The 21795-nt window shown below is 37.5% G+C and overlaps 2 protein-coding genes across 7 annotated transcripts; both read left to right on the top strand.

Moving 5' to 3' along the window:
* Positions 1 to 38: 38 nt before the first annotated feature.
* LOC108080130 (transmembrane protein 120 homolog) lies at positions 39 to 8327 on the top strand. 6 transcript variants are annotated; one of them, XM_017174762.3, is made up of 8 exons: positions 628 to 785; positions 1181 to 1372; positions 2136 to 2254; positions 6044 to 6173; positions 6455 to 6594; positions 6687 to 6904; positions 7014 to 7390; positions 7899 to 8327. In XM_017174762.3, exons 2-8 carry the CDS (start codon positions 1310 to 1312, stop codon positions 8004 to 8006), a joined length of 1155 nt encoding a protein of 384 aa, XP_017030251.1. In that variant the 5' UTR covers positions 628 to 785; positions 1181 to 1309; the 3' UTR covers positions 8007 to 8327. The 6 variants fall into 6 exon arrangements, with proteins under 6 accessions (XP_070144143.1, XP_070144142.1, XP_017030252.2 ...); XM_070288042.1 differs by lacking the exons at positions 628 to 785; positions 7899 to 8327 and adding an exon at positions 39 to 255 and having other exon boundaries at positions 7014 to 7731; XM_070288041.1 differs by lacking the exons at positions 628 to 785; positions 7899 to 8327 and adding an exon at positions 39 to 286 and having other exon boundaries at positions 7014 to 7731.
* A 12495-nt stretch (positions 8328 to 20822) lies between these two features.
* Positions 20823 to 21770, top strand: LOC108080075 (uncharacterized). Its single transcript, XM_017174659.3, has 3 exons — positions 20823 to 21047; positions 21245 to 21336; positions 21388 to 21770. The coding sequence occupies exons 1-3, from the start codon at positions 20917 to 20919 to the stop codon at positions 21627 to 21629; spliced, it is 465 nt and encodes a 154-aa protein (XP_017030148.1). The 5' UTR covers positions 20823 to 20916; the 3' UTR covers positions 21630 to 21770.
* Positions 21771 to 21795: the final 25 nt, after the last annotated feature.

Below are 21795 nucleotides of genomic sequence, written 5' to 3'. Positions count from 1 at the left end.
AGCAACTTATTTCAAACTAGACGACGTGTGTATATATTTTTCTATAACAAAAAAAAAAAATATTTGAACTTAATTTTCAACTTGGCGCTCTTTGCGAACACACCACACACACACCAAAGGAATTCACCTCTCTGCGAAAACTCACCATTTCTTAGTTCGTTCTCTTTTTTACAAAAACAAAAAAAAAGCACGCTCTCGATTCTGCTCAGGTGATTGCGCTGAGCAGTTTGGTTCCGAACGATCCAGTTCAAAGCGGTAAATATATATGTTTATTGTTTTGTTAGAGGTGAGTTCTAAATTAATTCTACGCTAAATATTATTAGTAAAAATATTGCTTTATTATTTATTAAATCAGCAAAAATAAATATTTAATTCAAATTTGTATATGTAGTTAAATTAAACTTAGTTTTAATATGTGAACCAGATGGAACTAGTTCGCAAACGCTGCTCTCTGCCGCTCTCTCTTTGCGTTTGTCGTTGGCTTTTGGCTCGCCGTTTGCCGCTTCTGAGAGAGAGAGAGAGAGCGCGTGTGTGTTGTTTTTTGTTGTTTTCGGTTTTTTGTGTTGTATTTTGTGCGTTTGTGCCAAAGTATTTAAAACAAAAGTGCAACGGAAATAGTTAATAACAAAATATTAGTCGTCGGCAGCAGTCGTCGGTTGTTCTCTCGTCGCCACGTCTCTCCCCTCCTCACCACCTTTCCGCCCCCTGCTTTTTGCATTTTGCTCAAGAAAATACGAAACGGAACGAAAAGAACGAACAAACGTTGCTCAACCAGCGGGATAAATGTATTTTTAAAGAATTTAAGAGAAGCCGAAAGCAAACAAAAAACACAATTTAACGAACAACAAAACGCGCGGCAATAATTAAGGTTTTCCTTTTGTTTTTTTGCTTGCTTTTGCTCGTCAATTTTCCAAGTGCAAAACCAAATTACGGTTGTTGTTATTTAAAGCGTTGTTCTTTTTTTTGTTAATGTTTTGCGTTGAACGTGGCAACGTGTGTGTGTGTGTGGCTGCGATAGAGAAATATCTGTTGTGCGGGTGTGCGTGTGTGTGTGGCTGTGTGTAACTGAAGTTGGGAAATTGACAATAACAAATTCGCGCACTTACTACAATTGAATTGATTTTTCACCGGTCGCTTTCCTAACCTCAAAGTCTCCCCTCCTTCTCTTCTTCTTTGCCAGCTGTTGCATACAACAACAAAAACAACGTAAAATTAAATAAATTAAACGGAAAAAGTTGAACAAAGTACATCGGGGAAAAGGCGATTCAAAAAGCGTGGACGGCAGGAAAAGCCGCTATAAACAATAATAATGAATATCGATTCGCTGAAAAATGAATGGGAGGAGCTCAACAAGGAGTATGCCGAATTGGAGGTGAGTGTGATATTGAAAAACTATAAGAAAGTCCAAAACAAAGCCAAAGTCACCAAAAATAAGCGTAAACACACTCAAATACGTACATAAATATCCATGCATATAGGTATGTACATATATATTTATGTCGCTTTCACCTTGAAAGAGAAAAAAAACAGCTGCTCAAAATTCGCCAGCAATTTTTGAGTCTGAATAAGGCGTACGCCGAATACCCTTTCCTTTTAATTAATACTGTAAATTTTGTATATTTTCTGTATCACAATTCTTAAATATTTTAATCAGTTGTATTACTATTCTTACATGATTTTATAATTTTTTATATATTTAAAAAATAAAGAAATGTTTCTTTAACAAATAACATTGCTAAAGTTTATAGGAAAATAATTATTTGAATATATATTCTGTCAAAAAAATCAACAAAAATATTCCTAAAGATCATCAGATCCCTAACTAAACTCAATGCCTTGCACGGAATATTTTAGTAAACTTACTTGCGGGAAAAAAATAAAGATAACAAATTGTTATAGTTAATATTAAATAAAATGTATTAAACTTTGTACTTCGTTTAGACTTTTAACAAACTCTCGAAATATAAATGTACTTAAGAGTATTCTAGTAACCACCATGGCAAACCTGAGATGAAACGCCCTGAATCTAAGCCCTGTCCTTATAGTGCCTAAGTGCTTTCCGACTGGCTTTTATTTACCCAAATTAAAATTCCCACCCCTCAGGCATTATTGTATATATTTGATTTCGCTTTCAGAGCTGCAACAGGCGGTACATCGAGCTGCTGGAACAGCTGCACAGCCACCAACAAATATGCTTCAACGAGATCAAGCATCAGCGGTATCGCATGAACCAGATAACGGCATCTCTGCGACAGTGAGTACCAGAAGAAGGGTCACCAACCCCGAATTTTTCAGAATCTTGAGAATTGCATAAGCGATCGTCGCACCCCTTTCAGGGTTATTCTTGAATTTCTCGAATTTCCAATGGTAGCTATAGGAATATTGCTTTATTATTATTAAAGCGATCTTTGCACAGCGGCATATTCAACTGTATATCGCAAACAACACCTTGGAAATCGGGGGCATTTTTCCCTCGCCAATCGAATTGTCTGTATGTGCGCCTTTGGAATTTGACTTCAATCAATTAGAGCAGTCTAATCGGACAAACACACGCATTTCAGCACTCGAGCACTTGCTTTGATAAGCGGGAGGGAGACGGGGGTAACACAAGTCTTGCTTGTGGCAATTAGTCAGGCGGTAATCAGTCCTTATCAGGAGTCCAAAGCAGAACAGGCTGGATCGGTTGGGAACAACGGTGTTTTAGTGTTTTTACAACTGTTTTCATTGGGCGATGATAAAACTTTTGATAAACTCAAAGCCCCCAGACTTTGTTCTCCGCTTATATATTTTTCCAGGTGTACTACTCTCCGGGTTCTGGGTTTTATTGGCCGCCACTCATTAAAAAAAAAATACCTATTCGGGCGATACGCTCGTGAAAAACAAAAATGTATAAAAAAAACTACTGACTTTTTATAGCCCACTGAAAATTAAACGCTATGTGAGCGAGCCGGGTCAAATTTATTCATTCCCCTTTCGAGCTTGAATGCCAAATACTCTTTACTTCTTAGCAATTTTTCTATTTATGTATATTTAGCATAGATTTTTAATTGTTAACCTCAAGGGTTAAAAGTATTTTGGAATGAAATATGAATTCTTTTAAAAACCAAACAGCTGACCACCAGCTTACCGGCTGTCCTTGACCCTCTGCCATAATTACACACAGGTGCACACACTCGCACACTTACCGGTAAGCGGCAATCACAGGCCCAGACACCGACACAGATCCAGTCACAGTCACAGAGGGCAACACGCAATCCAGGCAAATACAATAATACAATTGTATGTGCACAGTGGGGCAAAGTTAGACATAAAATCTAATTTAGTAAAATGAGCTTTATTTACTCTTTTTTATTGAGATATTATTTATTTGTTTAAAAGTTACATATTTTCACATAGATTTTAATTTGTTGGTGAATAATTTATAATTAATTGTACATACAATTTCGTAAATGTATGCTTAACAATAATAAAGTAATTTAATAAAATACAAACTGGATATTTTTAGCTACTTTAAATGCTATATAAGTACTGGATAATATTTTGTAACACAAAAAAAGATTCTTTTATTAGAGAAAAAAAATTAAAAAGGCAAAATTATGATCTTGTCAAATCTTCTTAAACAGCTGATTTAACAGCTGATGAATTTATAAATAAATATATAAATATATATTTGCCTCTCAACTTTGACCCATTGTGCTTGCTCTTCAGATTTGAGCTTTGCATTATTTTTATTTATTTTTGTTTTTATTTTTTAGTTGTGTTTGTTTTGTTTTTTGTTTGCTTTCTGCGAGGTTTTTTAAACCCTCACTCATCTCGGTTCGGATGTGGGCTATATAAATAAATACTCAATACATTGTGCATGCCGATGATGATGAAACATCTGATTCTTGACACTTTTATTAGGCGCCTATTCGCTTGTTTGTTTGTTTGTTTATTATTTATATAAAAATGATTTAGCTCGCGAGTTTATTGTCTCAATTTTTGTTGTTTATTTAACGGTCGCGTGTTTGCTGTCGTCACGTTGCAAGCGTTTGATGAACTACATGACCTTTAGTCAGTCGTATACATTTATACATATATTCCTAAATTATGCAATCCGCAGAGTAATAGCTTAAATCAAGCGATTTCCATTTTGTTATCGCTGACCCCGCGAGATGCTCAGAAAAACCTGTTGGATTTGTTATTTTTGTGTTTGTTTGCTTGTTGTATTCTTTGTTGTCTTTTTAGCAGAGTCAAATGAATTTTAATTGAGACTTTGCAAGTGCTCGGTAGTTACTACCTGTTTGCTACTGTTGCTTCCGTACACTTGGCAAGAAAAAAACAATTTTTAATTATATTCAAGGTTGAAATACTCTCAAAAAATTATTAAACCCTAAAAATACCATATTTTGAGAGCTTTTTATTTATTTTAATATATTTATTTATTATTATTTTATTTATTAATTTTATTTTCTTACAAAATTTTTATTTTAATATTTATATTATTTCACAGCTTTACTTAATTAAAATTGACATTAAAATTTTAACCAAAATTGCTATTTTCTGTCTCCTTAATACATATATTTTCTTAAAATCAAGTTACTTTACTAGCGATCTTAATTATATATTTAATATAATTACTTCAAATATTATTAATAGTATTTTTCTAAGTGCAATCTGCGGAAATGCGTGTGCCTTGAACTGTTTGTATTTGCCGAAAAAATTGTCCGAGTGTGTCAACCAACCAAATGCATTTTAGCATCATCGTTTTCAGTTGAAAAGCTTCACTGGTCACTCAAATATGTATTTTTTTGTTGTCCCCCGCTAATGATCAAATAGAGTTGGGTAAGCGCGATTTTGTATGGATATTACTGTCTATATATTTCAGGTAATCGTAATTACAGTGTTGTCGGTAGGGGACAGATATTATAGTACACATGGTTCACAAGGGCACTTTTAAGTAGTAAAAGTTGTAAGTTTTAGGGTTTACCTTGAATATTTAACAAAAAGATTAAGCAACTACTTACAATTTGGTTGAAAATTTGTTTTTTTTTTTACTATTAAGCATATAATTACTAGCAACTGTTTTTAAATTATATAAAATTAAATTAAATTCCCAAAATCACAATCTTAATCGTACTATTAAAATTTTGGTACTTAAACTTTTAATGCCACGGAAATTTCCCATTATCTTAGGGGACATAATCTCGAAAAGATTGTCCAGTCATCATCCCATATTCTTATAGGCAAATCGAGCGGAAACTATTATAATCGGACCACTTTGTCGGATTGCCTTTGGTAATACATACATATGTATGCCGTATCGCTGTGGCTCGATTTTTGTTCGATTCGGTTTGGTTTTTGGGGCCCCGACCTTATCTTACTGTCGGTTTTCAAAGGGGTATTAGAGGGTGTTTAAAAATAAAACATGAAATGTACCAGCGACCTGATAAATGACCGTCGTGCCATTATAAATCTACCTTATGAAGCGCCATATAGATGTAGTGGAACCCATCGTTTATGGCGACCGTTAATTGACCACATATTCGTCTACATATATATACGCCCCATAAACCCCGCCCACTTTGGCCATAAATTATGTACATCTAAATTGAACTTTGACGCTGAAAATTGGTCTTCCAGCTAGTGGGTTTCCTATTAGGTTTTCTCGGTCAATAAACAAATAATTACATGGGAATAAATTACATAAAAAAATTGTTGCAAAAGTAAGAACAAGCACCCCAATCAATAAAACAATAAACATTATATAGAACAAAGTCTAAATGTCATTATATTCTTGGTAAACTGATTGAGAAAATATGTGTCCACTGATAGGGATACCGGTAGTTTGGATCTTGTATTATCTAATCTATTTCATAGGAGTTCTATAATGATTTAGGAGGTGGTATTTTTTATATTTTCTTTAAAACTATTTGTACAAAGGTCAGAAAACTGTAAACAAAGTTAATTCAAATTGAAATATAATTACAGAAATTTCAATTTCCATAGTATTAAGCCTTATTTTGAGGAAATTATTCAAGTATTTATTTACTAACTATTCCAGATCCAAGGGTCCCATTCCGGCAGAGGACAGGGAAAAGGTCGATGAACTGCAAAAGATGACCTTGAAGCGAAAGGCTCAACTGCACGAGATTGAGCAATCCTTGCCAGCAAAATCCGGCCGCTACTTGCAGGTGAGTTCAGTTTTTCACAGGCTATCCTCCTCCTGCTCCTGCTCCTTTTCCTGCTCTTAAAAAAAATGAAAACTTTTGGCCAAGTGGAAACTGGAAATAAGTAAAGTAAAAAGTTCTTTCCTGCGCGACAATTTGCGCGTCTTGTTATGGACTTGAGACTTGAAGTTGACTCGACTGGACTCCGAGTTGACCTGGTCCGCCCACTGAATTCCACTTGTGACCTCTCCACTCTCTTTCCCCTCTCTCTATCTCTCCTTCTCTTCCCTTGTCTCCCTTTGCAGATTATCTTGGGCGATGTGAATGTCTCGATTCTCAACAGAAACGACAAAGTTCGCTATAAAGATGACTATGAAAAGTTTAAATTAATACTCAACGTAATTGGACTGATAATGGCCTTCTTCAATTTGATATTCAACTACAGGTGAGTGGGGGGCCCAAAGTCCGTTCTCCATTTTTCCCCATTTTCCGTTTTTTATTTTTTCTTTTTATTTTGCTTATTTTCTTTGCACTTAGAGCCCTGGAGCTGGCCTTCATATTCCTGCTGGTATGGTACTACTGTACCCTAACGATCCGCGAGTCCATCCTAAAGGTGAACGGCTCCAGGATCAAGGGCTGGTGGCGGGCCCACCACTTCATCTCAACGGTAGCCGCCGGCGTCCTACTGGTTTGGCCCCAGGGCGAGCATTGGCAGATCTTTCGAATGCAGTTTATGTACTTCAATGTCTACATCAGTGAGTTGATCCGTTGTATTCTTCATTCATTACATGTTTTCTAGTCAGAAAAATTGAAATAATGTTGCATTCCGATTTTCATCTACCATTTCCATCTACCACTTGGCAGGCATCGTCCAATACCTGCAATTCGGCTACCAGAAAGGCCTGCTCTACCGGCTTAAGGCCCTCGGGGAGCGTCACAACATGGACATCACCATCGAGGGTTTCCACTCGTGGATGTGGCGCGGTCTGAGCTTCCTGCTGCCCTTCCTTTTCATTGGCTATGGATTCCAGGCGTACAATGCCTGGACACTCTACAAGCTGGCCAATAGCCCGGAGGCGCCCTGGCATGTGTCCGTAATGGCCGGCCTGTTCCTGTTGCTGTTCGTTGGCAATATGGCCACCACGCTGTGGGTGGTGCCGGAAAAGATACGGGAGAGGGCCAAGGAGCGCTACCGCCTGCAGAGCATGGGCAAGTCGATGAAGCTTCGCCAAGAGATGAAGGTAAGGATACAGGCAGGCGGGGAGTGGAGTATTATGCAGCTGCGTCTCATGAAGAATGGATTGATTGGAAATGGAGTTCGCATCATGTCATCATTGTCACAGATCGCAGTCAACAGACTAGTTACGCTGGCCATTGAGGAATATAGAAAGAATACTTGAGCCTAGCCTTAACTTTGTTTAAATATCGTTTTAAATTACATTTAAATTCTGTGTATTATACATTTGTTTCAAAATTCAAGGAGTTGGTCATCAAGCAGCTTTCTAAGCGTAATTCTTTAAAATCTTATAACGGTCATTTGCATCTGAAACTCTGGAGATTTTAATTAAAAAAAGAAAAATTATGGTTTTAGCTTTCGAATAAATTAGGAACTAACTTTTTAATAATTATTAAGATTTGTTCTAAATTAGCATCACCAGGCAAGTCGATTTAGCCATCATAATGTACCTGAGATATTACCCACCTATTTATATATTTTTTTTTCTGGTCTCTGCTTTCGCTTCATTACAGAACAGCGCCAGTGATTTGGATCTGTCGAGTGGCTCCAAACTCTCGCCGACAACTTCCACTGCGACGGCGACGCAAACTCAAACGCCCGCCGAGAAAAAGGAAATTTAAACAATTGAAACGAGTGAATCGTTTTGTTTTATTGCCCGGCATTTCAATTATGCATATTTACATATTATTATGCTCTTTTTTTTCTTTCTCTCTTATTTATTAACTTTTATGTTCCGCGATTCCCTTGGTTTTGTTCCTCCCCCACCGCTCTAGCTCTTTTTTTTTCTTCACTTCATAAACGTAATGTAAAACTGATGTACATTTGAAGTAAACAACATAAGCAGAAAACAACAATATAAATATAGTGATACATTTTTTTTTTCGCCTAATTGTAAGTATGAAAAGTGAGAAGATGAAATATTAAATGGAATTGAAGTATGACATTTTAGTTTACCTTTTCTCTGTGTTTTTTCTGTTTGGTTGAAACAACAATGGAAAATATGAATAAAATAAAAATAATTGAACCAGTGATTGGTAAAGGAAGACAAACATAACTATTGTTTTTAATTATTGGAAGCGGGTTATACTAGTTATTAATTGAATCTCTTAAAAAAGAGGGAAAGTGGAACTCTGCAATAACTATTTTATTATATTTGAATGATAAGGGAAATAAGAAAATATTGGGTAAATTGGGGTGGGAGTCCTTCAGGCAGCCGCCTGACTTTGGCAAATGAACTGTAATTTATTGAAATTTGTTAGCAGACACAAAAGCCGCCACAAAAGACCGCAGTTTCCTAATTTTTCTCCTTTTTTTGCGTAACGTAACCCCGAAAAAACTTTGGGTCACGTTTTTTGTCACGTTTTGTTGTTGCCCTGCATTTTGGTCAACGAAAAATTGCGCCCGCGGTCAAGAGTCAGACGACGCCTCCACTCCTCTCCACACATAGTCCTTGTCGTGGTCGTATTTTGTTCGCTTTTGGGTAGCTTTTTGGGTATTGTCAGAGTCGGCCGCAGGACTCATCCAGCGACAAGGCGTCAGATCTTTGGGGGAGGATCCTTTAATCTATATACTCTACCATAAAAATGTAGGCTAATCACTTGAAAAAGAGCAACAGTAGAGGGAAAACCGCTAAATGGGTTAGCACTTTCCAAATTCATTATGAAGAAGAAAGGAATTTGCTAAAAATATTTTAAATCAAAGCAATTTATAATTTAAACGTTTTCTCCTGGGGAATGTCTTTGTATGTGTGGCAGGAGAAGTGGTGACAAGGCTTAGGTGATGTTTTACTGGCGGCCATTAATGCGGCTACCGGTTGGTCGTTTGGGACGGAGACTCCAGTGGCCCCTGCCCCCGAGATCCCTTTTGGCTTTTACTGGGAACGTGGAAGCGCACCCTTTGCCGCCAGCCGCCTCACATTTTGTGCAACAAAGGTTCGCCTCCTGCAATGCGGCAAAAAGCGGCGCGGTTTATGCAGCTCCATTGCCATCGCCCGCGTCGACCGCGAATACCACAAGCCCTGTGTCTTTGTGTGAGTGCGTTTGTGCACAGAGAGAAAATTAGTTGACAGCAGAAGTAATTTTATTATTTAATGTACTGGATTTTATTCTATTTAATTGGATTTTATTTTTTAACAAATAAAAGTAAGTAATTATATAAAATTAATTGCATATTTCATTAAATTAATTGTAATTAAAAAAAAATAATAATTTAAAAATTTTAAAAATCATTATAATTTATCTTTTCCAAGTGTGCAGTTAATAGGACATTATAAACTTAATTTATTTATAAAATATAAAAATAAAAACACCAAATTTTGTACCTAAAAATATCATAGCATATTTTTAAGCATATTTTAAAGCGTTTTAAAAACTTAACTTTACCTAAACGTATAAAAATCTAGAAATTTCTGTGATAATTAAAGTTTAATTTAAACTTTAATTCAATAATTTTAACATAAACTTTCGTTTTATCTGCTTGTTTTTGTGCTTCGTTCAGTGGACTCGACTCGACTCCCTGTCGCTCCCCTTTCCCTCTATCATTTGGCTCCTGCCACTGCCGCTGCTGCCTCTGTCCCTGTGTCCTGGCCATTTTGCTTGTCTGCGCTCTGCCGCAGCCTAATTTGGCGAGAGTTCATTAATTGCGTAAACGGCGCGCGCTTTTAATTATGTCGAACGTTGAGCGGTGGACGAGGACGACGACGCCGGTGGCAGGCGGTTGGGAAGGGTATTTTGTGCATTTGTGGCATTGTTTGCATTGTTGCTGCCACCAACCACCCCCCACACAGCTCCCCACCCCCTCTGCTGTTTTTCTGCGGCAAATGGCAACAACGGAATTTACGACTTTTGGTCAACGCAGCCGCAGCGACCATCAAAAAGGAAGCGACAAGGCCTCTCCTCCACATAAAAGCGGGGGGTCCCGGGCACGATTATCATTTATTGCAACCGCATAGGCTCCGGGAAATCGGGGAAGCCTCACCGGATTGGAAAAAGGGGCAGGAAGGAGCCCATTGTAGAGGCGGGTAATTCTTTAATTTGATAAGCATACGCCATGTTGCACCGCCACCGATTGAAAATCACGCAAAATAAAATCAAAAACCGACCAACAAAATAAAGCCTATGGGAAATAATAAGCATTAGTGACAAAAATTGATTAGATCAGTAGGTACACTATATATACTGAAATATATATAATATTTAATATGGGAAATTAATATTATTTCTAGGTTATTCTACATAAATTAGCATATTATTTTGGGAATTTATTTTAACAAAAAGGTACATTTTATTATTAAAGATAATATTCAATTAAAAATGAAATAAAATCCATTTAAAAATATGAAATTATAATGGCTGTTTCTTCGCCTGAAAGTAGGCAACACCAATGAAATCAATCGGCTTACGCATACAGCTACAACTACTGGCTATAATAAAGCCCCCCTCCTCGCACTCTGCTCTTCCCTCGTCCTGGCCTGCGGTCCTTACGGCTGCCATGGCAACGAATTGGTCCGAATTGCATCGAATTGGCCTGGCCGTAACCAATTCGCAATGGCCCAAACCACAGAGCGTGGGCGCTGACAAACGCTGCTTCTTGTTGTCGCCCAATAATTCTGATTTAATTTATGCGCGAAAAATCGCACTTAATCAGCATTTGATTTACGCAATGCATAAAAAACCAATACAACAAAAAATATCAGAAAAACAACAGCGGTTGAGTGCTTGCCATTGTTTAAAGGGTAATATATAGTAGGTAATTATAAACACTAGAGATCGTCGTTTCGCCTGAAATTCAGACTCCAAATTGAAACAAAGTCTTAATATTAAATATTAAAATATATGTAAATATAAAAATAAATATTTATAGGAGGAACCTTTAATTCAATCAAATAAACTTTAAAGAAATTGTTAAATAAATAGATTTTCATGGAGCTTCATTTAAGAATAAACATCTAAAATATTTAAAATTTAATTTGAAATACAAAATAACAATCAATTTTTAGCCCTGCTCTGTTTTCCATTTTTCAATTGACAAAAGATGTCCTTCTGCAAAAATTGACAAAAGAATTTTTGCAATCAGCAAAAGCAACGAAATTTATATAAATGTATATGTGAAATATGAAATTAAAATTTTAAAATCAAATCAAAGCATACACAATAGTGTTAGTAGCCCAGGCAATTTCATATATGTAAAAATGAAAATTAATTTTGGAAATTAAATTTTCTCGGACAATGCAAAATGAATTTAGAGACCCGCAAACAACAATGAAAAGGCCCAGAAAACTCAGCAAAAGAAAATTCAGCAAAAAAAGGAAAAACATTTCAACCCAAAAAAAAAGAATAAGAAAGAAAAATTGAATGAGATGAAAAGAAAGAGTCCTGGCAAAGAAATGGCAAATTAAATCGAGCAATCAAATGAGCATAATAAGTTAATCAGGAACTTGGCCAGGATCAATGGGGTCAGTTTTGGGTGCTGCTTCCTGTCCAGCTTGATTTTCTTTTTTTTTTTTTGTTGGTCCGCCTTTTTCCCCTTTTCCCCCTTATTTTTCTTGGGACAAATTGAAATGGGCAGCCAACGAAAGGGGAGCCAAACAGGTTGACATACAAGCAAATAAATAAATGCACTCAACTATGTAATATGTCCAGCAACAACAACAACAACAACAATAACAATGGCAACAACAATGGCCCTGGGGTTATGGTCAGACAATGTCCTTTCCCCCCTTTCGTCGCCCTTCCTACCCACTTCCTACGAGCAGCAAATGTAGCGTAAAATCGTTAGTTTCGTTTTTGGCCGGGTCCTGATTTTGAACCACGTAATCAGTCGCTTTTCCGCAACCACCAGACCCGCTTTTCCCCCTTAACCAGCCAGCCAGCCCCATGTCCCTGTCCCTGCCTGATTTATAGCCGGCACACGATTTTCGGTTGGCCAAGAAAGAAATACGTTGGTTGGAAGCCAGATCAATGCTCAAAGATACAGTTACTTGGCCATAGAATCGAGGAAAATCTACGAGGTTGTCAGGCTAAGGATATCCTTAAGGTTTACCTCTAGGGAACTCGGATAGTTCATTGATTTCATGGGGTTATTATTAAAAAATAAAATAAATTTATTTAAGAAATTAAAAAAATTAAAAATAAAGAGACTAGGAGCGAGGAAAATTAAAATAGTTGTGTTTTAGATGGATTTACTCAAGGATTTCCTTTGAAATAACTTTAATTTTATATTGATAAAATTAACTAAAGAGTTTCAAGAGTGAAAAAAAAATGTGGAACAAGAAAAATCTGTGAGATAGTGAAATACATATTTCTTGTAAAATGATATCCCTAAGCTTTCCCCCTAAAAAACTTTGATTGCACATAGATTTCTTGTGGTAAATAATTCTATTCTATTCAATTATTATCTATTCAAAAAATTATGAATAAGAGAACTCTTCTATCAGACAGCTAAAGATTCCTTCCTAAATCGTAAGATTTTCCCCTAAAGAACTCCTTTCCTTTATCGATTTCTTCTATTTATTTAAAAAATATTTAAAAATTATGCAAATCGTTGGAATTATTGTAGAAGTTTCTCCATAAATAATATGCCCAGCAGCAGGAAATAAAATAAATTTAAAAAAAAATTTGAAAAAAAACTACTACTACTTCCTACATTCCCATTCACATTGCAATTAGAATCACGGCTTCCGTCTGCAATCGCCGTTTGTCCACTTCCGCTTTTTCGGTGTCCACTTGACCATTAACCCCTGACCGCCCTGACCGCCCCGACCACCCGCAACTAGCAACCAATTTCTTCTTTCCAGCTCCATTTTCTCTGGCATTTTTGGTTTGAATTATGTGCCGCATTAGTTGGTCCCTTTGGCTGGTGCTGGTGTGTGTAATGAGGGGTTAGGCCCACCCCTTTGGCGGCTTCTAAAATTCCCCGCCACGCACTCACAAAACTTTAACACAAATTGAATTATGCAGTCGCCATTCGCAGACACAAAGGGTACAACACGACAAAAAAAGGGGGTAAAGTGGGTGGCAGCCAGCCTCCCAAGGCCACTCCGCCTGACTTTGGCAAATGTAACTGTAATTTATTGAAATTTGTTAGCAGACACAAAAGCCGCCACAAAAGACCGCAGCTTCTCCCAGTCCTCCCACAGCAGTTTCCTAATTTTTCTCCTTTTTTTTTTTTGCGTAACGTAACCCCGAAAAAACTTTGGGTCACGTTTTTTGTCACGTTTTGTTGTTGCCCTGCATTTTGGTCAACAGAAAATTGCGCCCGCGGTCAAGAGTCAGACGACGCCTCCACTCCTCTCCACACATAGTCCTTGTCGTGGTCGTATTTTGTTCGCTTTTGGGTAGCTTTTTGGGTATTGTCAGAGTCGGCCGCAGGACTCATCCAGCGACAAGGCGTCAGATCTTTGGGGGAGGGTCCTTTTATCTATATACTCTACCATAAAAATGTAGGCTAATCACTTGAAAAAGAGCAACAGTAGAGGGACAACCTCACTTTCCAAGTTCATCATGAAGAAGGTGGGAGTTTGTGGCACCTGAATCTAGAATTCGAAGGGATATACTCCTCACACGGGAATTCCATTTAAAGGGAAAGCCTTAAGTGTTTACTCATGTAATTAAATGAGATTGTAAAATTAGTCGTATAATTTATCTATAAAAAGTCCTAAAGCATTGTTGTCAGAGTCAGCTGAGTCTTCAATTTCAGACTCTGGATCGTCATCGGAGGCTTCGTTTTCCTCGATTTCCTCCTCGGAGGCCTCGATTTCCTCGGTTTCCTCGTCGTCATCTAACTGATCGCGATCATCCTCATGGTCCTCATCGCTATTTTCTTCAACTTTAGGAAGAGTACACACGCCGGGTTCTTCTTCCTCTGCCACAACAGGGGATGTAATTGCCTTTGCTGGATTTCTCCTTCGGTTCTTCCACACTCTGGTCAAGAGAACTGCGAATGTTGGCCAAAAATTCATCAGTGAGACTGCAAGAAAATATTGCAAAAGCGAATCTGTGTGAATGTCACTTCCACTACCACATTTACAGAGTCTGCAAATGTACCTGAGACACCCAACAAAAGCGGCGAGGAAATCTCGTGAAAACTCGTACTTATAAAGCAGGTTGAAGACGGCGCTACATAAACAAATCTACGAAAGTCGCATGAAGGATCGGAAGGCTTACCTACGAGCTCGTCGGATCCCTCGTGGCGGCTCTTGGGGTTCATCGGAACCAGAGTCCTTCTCGTCAGACGGTGGTAGTTCCTCGATTCCCTGCTCGTTAGTATTCTCACTTATCTTTTTGTTTTGATCCATTTTAAAGAAGTGTTCTTGATTTATTAAGAACAACACTATAGCCTAGAAATATTCCAAAATATTAATATTAATAAATATAAAATAGATATGGCCGGAAGGGCATTTTTAATGTCGCAAATGGAGAGCAATAAGTTGGATCTGTACTTTTAATTGCTGACAGGCGGCATTGGTGATGACCAGGAACAACCCACCGGAGGGGGTTTTTGTTGGCCCTCCGGCACACTCTCTGAACACCAGTCCCCAGTCACATTTTATACATACACAGACACACATTTGGTGGGGTTGTGTTTCCTTCATTTTATGATTTTTTTTTGGTAGCCGAAAAAAGTTTGCCAGCTGCAACGTTTCGCGGTTGCATGCTAAAAAGTTTTAAGTGCCCGGCTCGACCAGCTCGGCACCACCCAGTTTTCCACCGAATTTTCACCAAAAACACCACTCCCACCTCCGCCACTTTTCCCTTACATTGTTCCTTTTCCCATACGCTTCAGTTTTTCTATTAAGCATCCCAGGCTCGTCTCATTTGTTGCCTATTTGTCCGCGTTGGCCCCGCTGCCCCTGCCCACGGGCAGAGTCGCCCTTTTCCCTGTAAAATTTCCCATATTTTCCACAGCCCACCCACATTTCCCATCGCAGGGACATCGTAAAAATGCCAATGAGCCGACCTGAGCGAGCGGCGTTAAAAACTTTTCTCATTTATCAGGCGATGGAGAGACCTGGACCAGGAACAGGACCAAAGCGGGCCTGGCTCGTTTACCCCCACCCCCCAGCCACTACTCCCCTCTTAATAGCCGGCTCTTCACGGGCGTCAGGTAAATTGATTGTCGCCGCCAACGAACTTCGACGGTTGTTGGTCAACTCACCTCAACTCAAACTCAACGGAAAGGCACTGAGAGATGAGTCGGTGTCAAGAGAATTGGAGAAAATCTAGGGGAAAATAAGCTCTTATACAGCAATGAAATGTTTATAAAAAACAAAGTGTTGGAAAATGAAAATTAAAAAAAAATACTTGATAATAGAATGACCAAAGCGGAGAAACACGAAAAACTACTCTAAAACAAGGGAAATGTTTAAAGAATTCAAATAACAATTGAAATACTGTTAGAAACTATAATTATCTAAAAAATATAATGTGGCCAAAGTAAAATATTCTCCAATTTCGTTCCTCAATGTGACCAGGTTTCAATAATATGAAAAAACAATCAAAGAAAGTGAAAAAACACTCTGTGAGAAACAAACAATTTAATAGAGAAAGTAACTTATTAAAATAAATAATATAAATTTCACCCTAAATCCCAATTAGGCCCACTGATTTCTTTCCGTGCTGCCACGCCCGTCGCACCGCCTTAAAGTTTTCGCACGCCCAGTGTTTAATTGCTGTAGTTTCCCTCGATATTTCCCGCCCTTTACTGGATTATTTTTCTGTTTTTTTTTTCCCCCCCCACCCTGAAACGACAACAATGGCCGGCAAGTGGCAAAAGTTTTTGGGTCAGCTAGGGGCGCCAAAGGGTTAAGGGCTAAAGCGACCGGCAGGAAGGGGGTTAACCAGGAGGAAGAGGCACTGCTGAACTGCAGTTGAAGTTGAAGCCGGTTAATGGCCAGGCAAATGAGCAAAACTGGACAAGCGGCTAATGAGCAGCGGCCAAAGAGAGAGAGAACAAATTTATACACAAATATGAAAATGGGAAAATCCCAGGCAGACATTAAAACAAAAAATTACAAAATGGTGGAACAGGGGAAGGTGTACAGTTGCCTCAATTTGCGGCAATTGAAAAAAAGGTGAGGGGTCTAAAAGGGATTTACAAGTAAGACCCTTAGTAATTGTTTTATTAATTTTTTATGAGATAAAAAATAGGAAATATGATTTTTTATAAATAAAGTAAAAGAAATATATATCATAAAAATATTCTTATTAATGGTAAAATGTTGTAGCTTGCGCTGGAATATAAATAAATATAATATATAATATATGTATATATATTTATTTTAATTATATTTAATTAAATTTAATTTTTTTCATAATTAATTTTCATTAAAAATCTTTGAATATCCTGGCATCCCTTGCCGTTAACTTACGTTTTTATTTATACCTTTTTGTTTGCTTTATTTCAATTAACCAGCTTCGATTGGTGGGTTTCCCTCTTTTTTTTTTCTTGTTGTCCGAAACGCCAATTCCTTTTAATAAATATTCGCACATTAACGAAAACTCATCGACATCAATTCTGCCAAAGACCTTTATTTTCCGCCCCCGCCTTTTTTCCCGACTTTCCCCAGCATTTGCGCAGCGCTAATGGCAAAAACAATAAATTTTCAGCGAGCCACACACAGTCGCTTCGCTCCCCTCTGATATCCTTTCAATCCTTACATGTTTCGTTATTTCGTATGTTTTTTTTCTTCCTTTCTTTTTGCGCTTTTTTTAAATTACTTTTCAGCATTTAAAATGCGGCAAAATGAATTGACAGCGATTTCCGTTGCTGAGCAGACGCCTTTAGTTTAATTATTTGCGCAGTTTAAACCGAAGGATAAAGGCGAGGAAGGAACAGAGGAGGAAGGATTGCTGGAGCCCCCGGTGCACACATGTGTCAATTAATTATAAAAAAGTATTCACATTTATTTTTGCGCCTGAGAATTGAGCAAAGAAAAACAAACAGAAGAGGCGCGGCGATGGAATAAGGATGCGAGTGTGTAAATATATATATATATATATATTTATGTGTATGTATATGTATGTGTGTGTGTGTGTGTATGGCACAATCCCCTTTTGCACAGTTCCATAATAAGGCGTTAATCATGTTGACGCGCTTCTGTTTTCCACGACCCTCCCCCAATCATCCCAAACTAACAAGATTTGGTGAAAAATGTGCTCAGGTCTTGAAATTAATTCGCTGCGGCAGGAACAAGGAGTCAGGAATACTTTAAATATATATTTAACAGTGAAAAAATATTAATATATATATATATAATTATTAAGGTATATATACATATATATGTCCTTAAATTTCATGGGAAAATCATAGAAAAATTATCTTAGAGTAAAATATAAATTCCAAAGCTCCCTTTTATTTCCACTTTCCAATTAATATTTTATATATATTGAAGATCTATATAAAGCCTTAAAGTGAAACCTCTTTAAAGTGGCAGACCCAAGGATAGTACCTTGATGGTGGCCCGAACCTCTTCATGTCAAGCGGAATGCTGTATAATCATTACGACTGGCCCCTTGAAGTATGCAATGTTGGCAGAAGCCCTGACATGGTCACCGAGAACGTGGAAAGGGGAATGGTTGATAGGGGGGGGCTGGGGGTGGTAAAATTCGGGGTAAAGGAGCAGGATTCAACGAGGCAACAAGGACAGGCGGCAAAGCAAACAAACAAAGCAGCCAAGCAAAATGAAAACAAAAACAAAACGACGGCGAGCAGAAGCAACAACTGGTAGCTGCTCACAAGCATAAGCACACACACACATACACTCATAACATATACACAGAGAATAATAAATATTTAAATAAAGTAAATATACAACAAATAAATCTAATTAACATACTTAACTAAAATAAAATAATAAAAAATAGTAATAATAAAAACATACAAAAAGTTATTAACTAATATAATTGCTTTTCTATAATCTTTTATTTTTTCAGTGTACTTCTTCCTCTGTGACTTGGCAGCTGATAGACAAGCGAAGCAGAGGCTGAGAGAGAAAAATTTGAGTGGGGAAAAGCTAGGGGAACCTGAAGTTTCAGGCATTCTCTATATCCTTGTTCAGGTGACAGGCGCTGTTTCGCTCACAAAAATGATAATAACTGGGCAAGCAATATAATGTGTAGAGCGAGGTGGCTGGTGGCTAGTACAGTGCACAAAATCTAAGAAAAATAAATCAAAATGAATCTTGTATTAACAAAAAATAATAATACAAACTTTATTTAAACAAATACTAAATAAAATAAATTATAAACCTTTTTAGTGTTTTTGGCTTTCAATCAATCGATTCGTAATCTCTAGCTCTTTTTGAAACTAGATTTTTAATAAATTTGATAAAAATTTGTTAAAATTTGATCAAGAATTATCGGATATTCCCTTTTAAAACTTCATTTCATCAAGTTTTCATCTCTTCTTTGGCTTCTTCTCATCTCGCCTGCCTTTACCATTGTTAATCTCTTGTTCAGCCCTTGCCCCACACGTTGCATCCTTGCCTTCTTGCTTTTATTAGCCTTCACACACACGCACAGATCTTTTCTTGGTGTGTGTGCACACCTTTTGTTGTTGTTTTTTTGTCTCTTTTTTTTCGAGTGTGCCAAAAATATAAATATGGTCCAGGGCTTTGCTCCATTTTTATACACTCTCCACTTGGACTTCATTTCGGCCGCCTCCTTTATCCTCTCGTTCCGCTCCTTTGCACCTCACTTCCTCCGCCTTTTATTTGTCCGTTCCTTTTTGCTAGTTTCTTTTTTTTTCTCATATTTTTTTCGGCTTTGTCGCGTCGTGTGTTTTCTATGTGTTTGTGTCATGCAGTTGACGTGCGCTTATTTTCTATTCCGCTCCATATGTCACGCTAGTTTTCGGGCTACAAGAGAAGGGACGGGATGGGGGGGGGGAGGTGAAAAGGAGAAGGAGGGGGGAAAGAGAGGGGGCGCGGAGGAGCAGAGGTTGTGCTGCATCTCTTCAATTTTTCGTGTTGCCTGCTTTCTTCTGCTGCTTTTTGCTGTGAACCTTTTTTTGTTTGCTACTCCTTTTTTCTGATTCGACTTTAAACATATGTATACCCTACTATATATGGTGTTTTTAGGGTTTTAAATTAACAATAGAAAAATAGTTTTATACTTTTGTCTGAATAATGTTGCAATATTTATAATACATATGTAAATAGAATTAAATTATTTAAAAGTTTATTATTAATAGAATTTACTAGAATATTAGTTCAACTTGAAAAATACCCTAAAATGTATATCTAAAATGTATTAAATTTTCAATATTAATTAATTTACATATATTAGTAAAATAATAATATTTAAATTTTAGTTTTATATTAAAAATAAATCCTTTTCGTTAAAGAAAATGTGTTCACATCCTTTATAATATTTAAAAAAGTGTTTGTCAAAGCCCTAGAACACTAGAATATAGTATCGTTGCATACTTTTGGGCACCAAATTAATTACAAACCTATTTCAAAAACCCAAACTTAATGCTATTTTTTGTGAGCACTTAAATCCAACATTTCTTTGAATTTGCTCACTAAGAGTATTACAGGTACATTCCAAAATCGCACTTTAATTCCTTTAGCTTCGTCCTTAAACAGTGTTGTTAGTTCAACTGTGCATGTGTGTATGTTGTGTGTTCTATGTGCAAGATTTTGTGTCTGGTTCTGTGCAAAATTTTGTTGTATAAATTGCGTTGGGAATAAGAATTGAGTTCTAAAGAGATTTAATGGCATATGCCATCTCGCTCTCCATATTTGCCTGTCTCTTTCTTTCGACCGGCTGCGGAGCATCTTGCTTGACTTCTGTCTTCAGCTTCAGCTTCAGTCTCAGCTCCTTCTTGTTCGCTGCAAATGGATCTAAACAATATGTGTGCTTATATAAAGCATTTTGGCTTTGTCAATTTTGCATTTTCATTCTCTGCATTTTCGGGGCAATACCAAGACCAATACCAAGACCAAGCGACCCAGGGGCGTGGCATGGGGCGGAACAGAGAGTGTTGGTGGTGAGCATGCAGTTCTGGCCAAATCACTCGAGTCCCGTTTTCTGTTTCCCATTTAATGCACTGCATTTGAGAATCCGTTTACTCCTTCCCCTTTTGTCACTTTGTGTTCACAAGGCGCTTATTAAAAAAATATATAGAAAATGCTTTGGATCCCATGGAAGAGGTGCCGAAAAGTATGCAATTCGTTGGACCATCCAACGAGAAAATTGAGTCACCATTTTTGCAGCACTTTTATACACTTTCAGGGTATTATCATTTTAGTTAAAAGTTGTTGGCACAGTGAAGAAATCATTTTCGTTAAAGGAAAGATATTCTCTTCCCTTGTAATACTAAATTTAAAATGACAATCCTTGTTGTATAACATTACGATAGTTGTCTAGTTACGATAGTCTCTAGTTTGGCTTATCAAACCTTAAAGTTATCGATATATCACATATAAAGTTATCGATTATCACATTTGTTACTTGCCGTCAAATTATTTTTTCTTCGTTCATTCGTTCAAGAGGGAAAATCTTAAAAAATCAAGAACATCCTGTAGAAATGGAGCAAACCCAAAAGACATGTGAGAATACCAACGAGCAGGGAATCGAGGAACTACCACCGTCTGACGAGAAGGACTCTGGTCCCGCTGAACCCCAAGACCGGCCACGAGGTTCCCGTCGTGCTCGTAGGTAAGCCTTCCGATCTTTCGTGCGGCTTTCGTAGATTTGTTTATGTAGCGCCGTCTTCAACCTGCTTTATAAGTACGAGTTTTCACGAGATTTCCTCGCCGCTTTTGTTGGGTGTCTCAGGTACATTTGCAGACTCTGTAAATGTGGTAGTGGAAGTGACATTCACACAGATTCGCTTTTGCAATATTTTCTTGCAGTCTCACTGATGAATTTTTGGCCCACATGCGGCGGTCTCTTGAAAAGAATCTGGATGAGCCTAAGGAGAAATCGTCTAAAGAGTCCATCCAAGGCAAGTACTTTCCCAAATACCTGCTAATAGCTAACACACTTGCCTCTGCAGTTGTGGCAGAGGAAGAAGAACCCGGCGAGTCTACTTCTCTCCAAGGAGATAATGAGGACGATAAGGACAAGACAGAGGCATCCCGTATATACATTTATGCAACTTCACCCCATGATGATGAAGACACTAAGCCCGATCAGTTGAATGACGACGAGGAATTCGAGGAAAACGAGGCCTCCGTCGACGATCCAGAGTCTGAAATTGAAGACTCCTCGGACTCTGACGTTGACAACAATGTTTAAGGATTCTTTATAGATATAATGGTACACATATTTTTTCAATATCATTTAATTACATGAAAAAAAAAAACATATTTCCACGATAAACTGTAAAATCTTGTTAAAAACGCGGCCCTTTAAACAAAACAAAAATAAAAAATTGGAAAAATTTGTATCAGCTTGAAATATG

Source organism: Drosophila kikkawai, chromosome X (assembly GCF_030179895.1).
Source record: "Drosophila kikkawai strain 14028-0561.14 chromosome X, DkikHiC1v2, whole genome shotgun sequence".
In the NCBI taxonomy this organism is placed as follows: Eukaryota; Metazoa; Arthropoda; class Insecta; order Diptera; family Drosophilidae; genus Drosophila; species Drosophila kikkawai.
The sequence above is the reverse complement of the archived record's forward strand: the minus strand, read 5'-3'. Positions and strand labels throughout refer to the sequence as shown.